This window comes from Octodon degus, unplaced genomic scaffold (assembly GCF_000260255.1).
Source record: "Octodon degus isolate 3935 unplaced genomic scaffold, OctDeg1.0 scaffold00405, whole genome shotgun sequence".
NCBI classification, from domain to species: Eukaryota; Metazoa; Chordata; class Mammalia; order Rodentia; family Octodontidae; genus Octodon; species Octodon degus.
The window spans coordinates 376,219-386,196 of NW_004524981.1; the positions used below are offsets into that span (position 1 = coordinate 376,219).

Sequence of the window (9,978 nt, forward strand, 5' to 3'; positions counted from 1 at the left end):
GCGAAGGGACACTGGAGGGGTATCTGGGAGGGGTCAGGATGAAGACGGGTCACTTTGGCTAAACTGTGGCGCTCCTGTTGGACTGGAAGCACCAGGGTCCCTGAAAGTGGGTGGGGGCTTGGGCTGGGCCCAGGAGCTGAGCCTTCAACTTCCTCCAGAAGGAAAACGTGGGCCCCAGCCCTGCCTTTCCTCCCTGCCCAGCCCCGTCTTCTCTCTGCGCTCTATGAGACAAGCCCAAGCTGAGCAGGGCCAACGATGGGCCTCGTCCTCTGCCCAGAGTGCCCTGGGCAGGGAGATGCTGCTCTCCCAGCTTCTGCCCTGGTTTCAGATGGTGCTAACAAGTCAGATGTTCTGGATCCTTTTGAAAACTCCCTTCACAAGGGCTGCACAAGGTGATTTCTCCATCCCTGCTCTCACGGTGACCTCATCACAAGGCCCCTACTCTCCCACAAGAACACACCTGGCTCCAGGGCGACTCCAGCTACAGAAGCCGAACGCGGACCCTGAGACCACGAGGAAGTGATCCCCGCTAGCACTCCCAGCAGCAGGGCCCCACGGCCCGGGATGCCTCCTCGCCAGGTGGGTGCTGACTTGTGTCATGGATCTTTAACTCCGAGCTGGGGTTGGGGAGGTCTGCTCAAAATGTCAGAGAATTTGGGAATGGGGACTCCTCAGGGTCTGAGGACATCAAAATGGTCTTAGGTGTAACTGACATCCTTCTAAGAACAGCCAGCACAGGGTACTGCTGGGCCAGAGCATGTGGTCCCAACCCCCAATCTCAGAGTACAGAGCAGGGCACAGTGACCAAAGAGGAAGAAAGGATCCTGGTGAACTTCCGGGTCAGAAGGTCCCACAGAAAACCAGCAGCAGGAGAGAAGGTAGCAGAGCAGTGCAGAGAGTGCTGAGGTCCGGGTCACCGCAGTATGCAGCAGGTGGCAGGGGACAAGGGGTCCATCTCCCTGTCCCTTCCCCAGCCAGCATCCTCGGCCCCCAAAGAAATAATGCATCAGTGGCTGGGGATTAGGGTCTCAGCAGAAGGCGGGTTCCTGGCCACCTGAGCCATAGGAAGGGGACCAGGCGCCCTGTGAAGGTGGCAGTGAAGCTGTAGATCAGTTCCTGTGACTCTGCGTTGGTGAAAGTCACGGTGCCCCCCTCATAATCCAGGGCGATGCCTACTCTCCGGGGCCGCAGTGCGGGGAAGAGCTCGGTCTCAGGGCTGGTGTTCGCCCAGATGCTGGAGGAGGAGAGGCGCAGTGCCCACACCCCGCCTTCTGGCCGTAGGGTGAGGTCTCCTTTCCTCTTCACGGAGTCTCTGGCTACCCCGACCATGCAGCTTTCCAGCACTTCCTCCTCCTCCTCCTCCTCCTCCTCCTCTTCATCCCCCAGTGATTCCTCATCTTCCTCGGTTTCCCAACCATCGTAGCCATCCCTGTGGCCAGACTCTTCCTCCTCCTCCTCTTCTTCCTCCTCTACTTCCTCCTCCTCCTCCTCTCCCTCTTCCTCATCCTCAGACCAGCCCTCCCTTTCCACCTCCACTTCCCAGTACACCTTGCCCCAGGTGAAGCCCTTGCTGCCCAGCACGGCAGGCTCACAGTCAAACTGCTGAGGGTGCAGGTAGGTGCTCTGGTACAGGCTGCTGTAGGTCACGCTTGTCCAACCCTCCGACAGCTGCAGGTACCCACTGGCTGACTGTGGGTCCAGGGTGACACTTACTGCAGGGACAAGGGGAGAAGTCAGTGTCGCAGGTAGGCCAGAAAGCCAGCAAGCTGCATAGCCCAAGGGCACATCTTATCCCCTGGTGCATAGGCAGTGTCAACTGGGGGACCCACTGCACACCCGCAGCAGATCGCTGCCTGGTCAGGGCAGCTCGGTGGCACTCAGGTCACAGGGACAAGAAACTCAGCTACAGACAAAACCACCGTACACGGGCCACAGCGAGCCCGACCTTCTGCGGAGGCCATGAGGAGCAGAGGCTCCTGGTTTGCAGCCGGGAATTCTCCTGCTGCAGGAGCGAGGAGGGCACTGGGGAGGGCAGCTGGAGCTCTAGGGGATCTTGTCTCAGAGTGGGGTCTGAACGAGTGCAGCACACTCACCTGTCTTATATTCCAAGTCTCTCAGCAGCTTTCCTGGGGAGAAAGAAGGCAGTGATGACCCTCACTGACGACATCATTCCGACAGGGCTCCACCCCAGACCCCAAGCAGGAGCCTGGGAGGGGGTCAGAGAACACGAAGGGCAGAGCCAGGTGCCCTCTCTAAGCTGTGGCCCCTGCCGACCCTTACCCTGGAATTCCCTCAGGCCTCGCTGAAGAGAGAGGACTTTATCTGAGAACTCTCCGGTCTTTCTTTTAACCACGTGAGGGATGGGTTTTCCAAGCCAGAACTTCTTCCGTGGATACCTGAAAAGGCAGCATGGCTTTTCTCATTCCTCCTCCATCGTGTGCTTCTGATGGAGAAGGGAGGAAAAGGCTTGATCACTGCCTATCAAAAGGCAGAAAAACAGGCACAAAGACCCCCACGGGCCAGGCCCAAAGACCCCAGACTTCTCCTAGGAGTGAGTTTGTCTGCCCAGCTCAGTTTCTGCCTTCTACATCCCGCCTTGGACAGGACAGGACAGGACGGGCTGGGACCTACCTGGCAGCACACACAGACATGTAGGGCAGCACTCTCTAGTGTGAGCCCGTGCTCCTGCTTCCCAGAAGCCATGGGTGGGGACAGGGGGCGGGGGCCTCCAGCACCACACGGCTCATCCGTGTGCCTGATCGTGGTCCAGGAAGAGGGAGAGGTCAGGGACATGTACACTGCGGAGGAAACTCTTACCTGTTCACAAAGTCTCTGGTGTCCTGGAAGGAAGAGAAGACAGCATCAACATGAACCGAGCCAGGCTGCACTCACAACACCCAGCGTGGTCTGGACAGCAGTCAGCGGAGCACACGGGCCCTGGGGGAGCTGACCCTCTACGGGGGTAACGGACAAAACAACCAGAAAGCAGCAAAGTCATCACAGTGACAGGAGCTGATGGCAGTGGAGACAACCGGGCCAGAATCTCCAAGCAGACAGCTGAGCTAAGGCTTACAGGAGAAGAAAGCACACTGGCAGGAAGGCGTGGGAAAGGACATGGAGGGAGCGGCAGGGCCCGATCAGGCGAGGCGGGGTGCAGGCCAGGACTCTACTCCATGTGCAGAGAAAGGCCACCAAAGGGTTTCAAGCAGGGATAGACACCACGACCAGCTCCACACAAGGCTGGGACAGTCAGGGCCCTCCAGGACCCATCCTCTCTACTTCCAAGGACAGAACCCTGGAGTTAGAGCCAGCACTTGGCCACCCTGAATTACACTGCCTGGACCAGTCACACAGCTAAGGTCCAGCAAATGCAGTGTGAACGAGAGCAATGATGATTTCTGGGTCTTGTTGGAAGAAAAGCAAAAGAAAAGACAAAGAAAAAAGGAGGGAGGGAAGGAAGAAAAAGGAATGGGGAAGGTGAGGGGAGGGGAGGGGAAGGGAGGGGAGTAAAGGGGAGGGGGGAGGGAGGAAGAGGGAAGGGGAAGGAAAAACTTTTCCAGTTCTTTTTCTCCCCAGCGAAATTCCAGACATGGGGGTGATGAACTCAACTGGAGCCCAAGGCCAAGGACCACAGCCCCGAAAGCCAATGGAACCATCAGACAGAAGTAACCCCTCTAGACCTCTGCCCTAGAAGAGACAGGATGGGCTGGAACAGGGTCCTGGTGGGGTGCTGCTTAATCCTCCCACTGTGAGTCTAAAACCTTCATGGTATTCTGTGGAATTGTGTCTTCTTTTACACTGTGCAAATCCTTTCCTGTGTCAGGCGCTAATAGAGAAGCTTGGAAGAGAGGAAACTAAGACACAAACTCCTGTGTGAGTGAAGTACAGGTGATAGCCCAGCAGGGGAAGCAGACACCAACAAGCACCATAATGAATACCAAACCTCAGCGCCGATCAGGAGGAGTGTAGGGGCTGTGGCCAGGAAGGCTGGCTTCCTGGTGAGGGGAGATTTGGGAAACTAAAGGAATCACCTAGCTGCATGTGCAAAGTGTTCCAGAAGGTCTGGAAGGCCTGACTGCAGGACTTCCTCCAGGGAAGAGACAGAGTCAGAGCTTCAGCTACGGCCTGCCCCTTGACCAGGCAACTGCCAAGGACTGGCTGTGGGGTTCCAGCAAATCTTTCTACGCGGTCTCTAGCAGCCAACCTGGTGGCGTGAAGCATACATACACTGTGACAGGAAAACTGCTGGAAAAGAGAACAGGACTGCGAGCAAAACAATTTCTAGGGTCAAAGGTGTGAGCAGGGCGGAAAACAGGCCTTGCCAAGGGCAGGGGCAGGATGGCTTGGCAGCAATCCAGTTCCAGAGGAAAGCAGCTGCCTGCAGCTCCAGGAGAACTTTCTCACACACCTGTCTGTGGCAGTCTGGCAACCTCTGGTTATAAACAGAGAAGGCTCAGGACAGTGCTCCAGGCGGACAGGGCCACCGAGGAAGGCAGGCACACATTGGCCTCCAGCACAGCCCACGTGTCACAGCCATCACCCTATCACTCCACTAGCCCAGGGGATCCCCTTCCCTGTCCATTCTCTTTATCAAAGTCATTGTTTTTCTCACACTGCCTTTTGTTTCTCCCTCCTGTTTCTCTCTGATTTCTGTATCCAATTCTGGCTATCCTCTTGCAATTTCCTGACAGCCAAATACTAACAGTAACTATGGAGTTAGCTCCACAGGCTCCTTGTAGCTAACTCAGACACAATCACACAAAGCCCACCAGCAACACTGTCTCCAAGGTTTTATTTGAGCCAGTAACGACCATCTTCTCTCCCTTCCCTCAGGCACCAGTTCCACCCGAGCCACCCCCTGCGCAGTATCCTCAGCCCACAGCCAGGAGCCTCTCTCCACTCAGAGATACACCCAGATGGCATTAAAAGTTGTGCATCCCTGAAGGGGGAGGAAAGCAGGACAAGGGAGAGGCGAAGGGGCTCCAGGTGGAGTCTGACAGGAAGAATCTGAGGGAACAGACTGACAGCTAGAGAAAACAAGGGGGCTCCAAGACATTTTAGACAAAACAAGAGAAAAGAACAAGAGCAGAGTCTAGGGCTGGGCTTGAGTTCACCCGACTCCTGGTCTGTCCCGTGCCTGGGACCAATCCTTCCCACTCACTGGACCTCTGCCCCAGCACGTGCATCCACGAGGGAGCAGCCGACAGAGCTCCCTGCACATGGCATGCACAGGCTGCAGGCCAGGGAACTCAACGGCCACTTCTGCTCCTGGCCCTCACTGTGCCCTGCCACTGCCTAGGGACCTGATTTTCTTAGAGAGGCCAGTGGCTTCACTGCTGACAGACAGGTCCTACCACTCCACAACACGCACTTTGGCAAGATCCTCCCTGTCCTGGCTTGTTGGGATAGAGATGGAGGCCCCAGCCCTCCAAAGGCTGGCGACAGGAGTTCACACCTGACAATCTCAGTGTCACAGCCACCTCCTCCAGGGAGCTCTCCAGAGGCCTTACTTCTCCCCTCAGTTCTCTGGGGATTAATTCCATGGTCCCAGAAAAAACCTCCCCATTTCATCTCCTTTCGCCTCCAGACATTCTGGGTCAAGCACATTCAGGCCTCCCTCGCCCCACCGCACTTTTCTTCCTTTAGAACCGCATGGCAATTCCACCAAGCAAGCCTCTGCCAGTGAGCTATTCCCAGGAGAGCCCTCAGGGGTGCAGTGAGCATGGAGGACAGTGCTTCCCTCCCATCTTCACATCACTCCTCAATTCCTAAACACTTGGTACAGACAATTAAATATTTGAAGCGAAAGGTCAGTTATCTTCCCTCATGTCTGTGTAGCCCTCAGCAGAGGTGAGAGTAATGACACACGCTTCAGATGGCAAAGCCGAGGCCTGAGAGGCAGCAGCTCCCTGGCCCCAGAATGGCGGTCCAGCAGGCACCTGCCCCTCGCCTCCTGGGCGAAGCCTCTCACCTGCATGAGCTCCGCGGCCGGCTGCTGGGCCTTGTCCTCCAGCACAGAGATGACCACCCCCAGCCGGGCCAGCTCCCCGAAGCTCCGGGTCTTGAACTTCTCCCTGCCTTCGGTGAGCAGCTGCTCCAGGGTGGCCAGCTGGTCCAGCAGGTGCTGCTCCCGCTTCCTCAGGAACTCGTGGCCCTGCTTGAATTCTGCCACAATGGACTGCCTCTGCTCCTGCAGCTTTGTCTGCAAGGGCCAGAAGGTGACAGGGTAGCGCTTTCTGGACTCAGTTAGGGATGCACTGCCTGGCCCCTCCTCATGAGTTCTACAGCTTGTGAAGGGCAGATGCCGTCAGGTGACCCAGGCCCACCCTCCCCTTCGCACACAAGCCCTGGCCTGTGAGGTGACCCAAGTCGCTCCCTCCCGAAACCAGGACCAAATGTCAGACTGCTCAGCTAGCACTTGCTCTTGGTGAGCCAGAGAGCAGCCCCCGGAGGAGCCCTCTGCTGCTCATGAGCCAACACACCTTCCCTCCTGGACAGAAGCTCTGAGTGCTGCCTCTTCCAGGAGGCTCAGTCTATTACTTCTTGGCCTTCTGGCTAAGATCAGGAGAGGTGTCTGTTCTTGTTAGGAAGCTCTCCTGATGAACGCCACCCCAGCTCTGGCTGAGCCTGCCTGCAGGACTGCAGCTTGTCTTCTCAGTGAACTCGGAACGTGTGCGCACAGGCACACATCCTTTCGTGCCTTGGACTCTCTCCGAGTCCAAGCAGCCATGCCACGGGCCCATACTGCTCCTGGAGCTCAGGCCATTTCTGGCATTACTTTCTCCCTGCAGCCAGCTCCCTCTTCCCAAGTCCTCTGGCTGCCTGCACTCCCAGGACCATGTTCTTCCCACTCTGAAGGTTCCCACACAGAAAAGCCACAGCAGCCAGTCAAAGGGCTGAGGCGAGTCAGAGGAGGGAAGGGACCCTGCTGACAGTGAGACCCATTCCCCGGCTAGCTGGGAAACCGGCCCTGAAGCACGCAGCTGGCTCACACAGGCACAGCTCGGCCTAAAACCCAGAGTGCCAGTGCCAGGCCGACGCCTGCTCAAGCTGCTTGAAGAATAACGACCACCAGCGGCCATCACCTGCCCAGCGTCCCCTGCCCACACAGTGAATGGCCCACTCGTCCTCATACCAGCGCAGCCAGGATGTCAGCATCTCCCTTCGCCTGAAAGCCCTGAATCTTATCTCTGTCTCGCCTCAGGGTACTCAGGTGGTTCAGGATTTTTTCCTGGGGAAAGAAAGTAGACAGATGCACACTCTGCTCTAGGATGGTGTGGAGGATGAAGGCCAGACCAGGAGACCACAGGATGACACCCTGAGGCGGAAGCGGCCCCGGCTCACCCTGTGGGGCTGGGCGGCCTTCTCCAACAGGACAGCTGTGTGCGGCCGGTGCTCCCGCGACTCCCGGCACAGCACACACAGCAGCTTCCCATCATCCTCACAGTAGTAGTGCAGCTTCTCCTGGTGCCGCCCGCACAGCCGGGCGTCCAGCTGCTCCTGGGCTGTGTCACGGGGCTGCCTGGCCTTGTCCACCTTCAGCCTCTCGATGTTCTCCACCAGGCTGGCCAGCTGCCACACAGGCCGGATGTTCTCCTTCTTGAAAGGCTTCTTGCAAAGCGGGCAGACGGGGCGGACCCCCGATACAGGGCGCACGTCATTGGTGCAGCTGCGACAGAACACGTGGCCGCAGTCGATGGTTACAGGGTCCCGCAAGTAGTCCAGGCAGATGGAGCAGGTCACCTCCTCCTCCAGGCTTCGCAGCGGCGCTGACGTGGCCATTGCACCTGGGTCGGTGGACCCTCCGCTGGGCTTCTCTTCCCTGGAGATCAGACATGGAGTCAAGGGCAGGCTGGGCAAAGGCACGGGGGCAGCCATGCAGAGCTGCTTGCTCTAGTACTCAACCAGCTCACATCACCAGCTTGAGAGTCATGCAGCTGTAAGCAGACAAAACCCTCCCAACCTGGTCCAGCGCCCTTGTGCTGGGGAGGAAACCGGAGGCACAGAGAGAGGCCCAGTGGGAAAGAGCAGGGCTGCTGCCTCGAGCCTGCACCCTGCTGCTAGGAAAGAAGTGCTGCCTCAAGAGCCCCTCCTGTCTGCCGTGAGCTGTTCTGGTGCACCACTGGGACAAAGGGTCACTCACTACCTGCTCAGGACAGGCATAATGAATGCCCACTAAATAAATCCAGTGTCCACTGACTGCACGAACCTCTATCTATGCTGCTCTATCTGCAACGTACAAGCTGCAAACCCAGCCCCAGGGCCCTGGCGGTCAAGAGCAGCTTTGGTTTGCTCCTCTACATTTCAGCCGTGAAGAACTCGCCTGCTGTCCTGACTGTCTGCTATCATCAAAAGCTCTAAAAGATCTGCCAGTCCCGGCTAAGAGCACCTAGACTCTATGCCACAGCTCTGGAGGCCCCAGGAGTCTGGGTGCAGCCTCCCCTGGGAGTGGCTCCCTGGACTGTACTGTGGACTGGTGTGCGGCTCACTTTTCCAGGAAGCTGGACTCTTACCACCCACAGCTGTCAGCAGGGCCCAGCCTGGCCACGCTGGATTCACTCTCAGCTGCAACTCCACTGTCATGCTGGCCTGGTCATTCTGTGCTGCTTAGGGAGGATGGTTACTGCTGAGCTCAGAGAATGCGCCCGTGGGCACCGTGCTGCAGAGATCAGTCCCAGAAAGGACTCTGCTCATGTTAACTTTTGCAGTTTGGGCCACGTGCTGTCTGAGATTATAAGGGTTAGCCCATCTGACCCAAAAGCCATGACCACAGCGACCTTGGGGAAGATGGGGGTCAGGCTGGGAGGGCTGAGATCACAGGCAAATTGCTCTGGCCCCCGGTGAACACATCTGAAGTCCCTCCCACCAGAGTGCAGTGCCCTGCGTCAGCAGGACACTACAGGGATAGAGAGAAACTCCCTGTCTGTAAGACCTAAAGAGGAACTGCTCCTCTATCCCTTGAGACTCTAAAGGGACAAGGTATTAAAAGCATTTTATCTGAGCTGGGTGTGGCGGCTCCTACTTGCAATCCCAGCACTTAGGGACCTTCAGCTGAGGCAGGAGGAGCGCCAGGAGTTTAAGTCTAGTCTGGGCTACAGAGTAAGTTTAAAGCCAGCCTGCAATACACAGTGAGACTCTGTCTCAAAAAACAAAATGAAATACAAAACAAAGTCCTTTATCAAGAGAAGGTACTACATATATAAGGGTTTATTATACCACTGGGCTGGTAATAAATTCTGAGTATTAGCACATGTGGATTAAGATACCTATGTATGATTTCAAGAAATGTAATGTGACACTTCTGCCATTTTTTAGGATCACAAGTCCGCATCTTGTACAGCAATTAACCACTAAGAAGAATATATGCAGTGTATTATTTGTTGAAAAAAAAAAAAGAAATGTAATGTGAAAAAAAATGTAATGTGTATGGAAAAACTCAAATGAAGGGTGCAGACAAAGGTAACACCATATCCCTAAGAGTGCTACTGAGGCAGCAGAAATGACAGAAGTGGCCGGGTCCACAGCCCCAGTTTCAATTCTGGGGAAACATGTCTGCCCTGCACCCCTTCAGCTGCGAGGAGAGGAAGCGGTCCAGGGTGATGCTGTGGGCTCTCAGCCCCTTTCACAGGACTCTGATGAGTGGCCTCGAAGTAGAGCTGAGCTGTTTTACTGTTGGGGAACAGAGTGTTTTCCTCGTGGGTGGGGATTTATTTTGCAGTTTACTGGAAGAATAAAAGGACTATGAAGAGCTTAGCTACAGTCTCCTTCCACAGAAGCTATGCCACCTTCAGCTAATCTTAACATAGGCCCAGGCTCAAAACAAAAACAAAAACAGAAGATGAAAAAAGTCACCCCTTCCAGCTGAGGCTATAACATAAGGATCACCCATTAAGTAAAAGGCTTGGTGGACAGGATGGGCCCTGTGGTGCCAGGGAAAGGGATCACCCATCAAGTAAAAGGCTTGGTGGACAGGGTGGG

General features: G+C 56.1%; 1 protein-coding gene across 1 annotated transcript in view; it reads right to left on the reverse strand.

Annotated features, from left to right (window-relative positions):
* Positions 1-201: 201 nt before the first annotated feature.
* Positions 202-9,978, reverse strand: part of Trim26 (tripartite motif containing 26) — a 22,293-nt gene continuing 12,516 nt past the window's right edge. The window contains exons 3-9 of the mRNA XM_004648410.2: positions 7,345-7,822; positions 7,136-7,231; positions 5,972-6,202; positions 2,818-2,840; positions 2,281-2,396; positions 2,094-2,126; positions 202-1,712 (exon numbers count right to left, since the gene is read on the reverse strand). Coding sequence (XP_004648467.1) covers positions 1,021-1,712; positions 2,094-2,126; positions 2,281-2,396; positions 2,818-2,840; positions 5,972-6,202; positions 7,136-7,231; positions 7,345-7,782 — 1,629 coding nt within the window. The 5' untranslated portion in view covers positions 7,783-7,822 and the 3' untranslated portion in view covers positions 202-1,020. The remainder of the gene's footprint in view (positions 1,713-2,093; positions 2,127-2,280; positions 2,397-2,817; positions 2,841-5,971; positions 6,203-7,135; positions 7,232-7,344; positions 7,823-9,978) is intronic.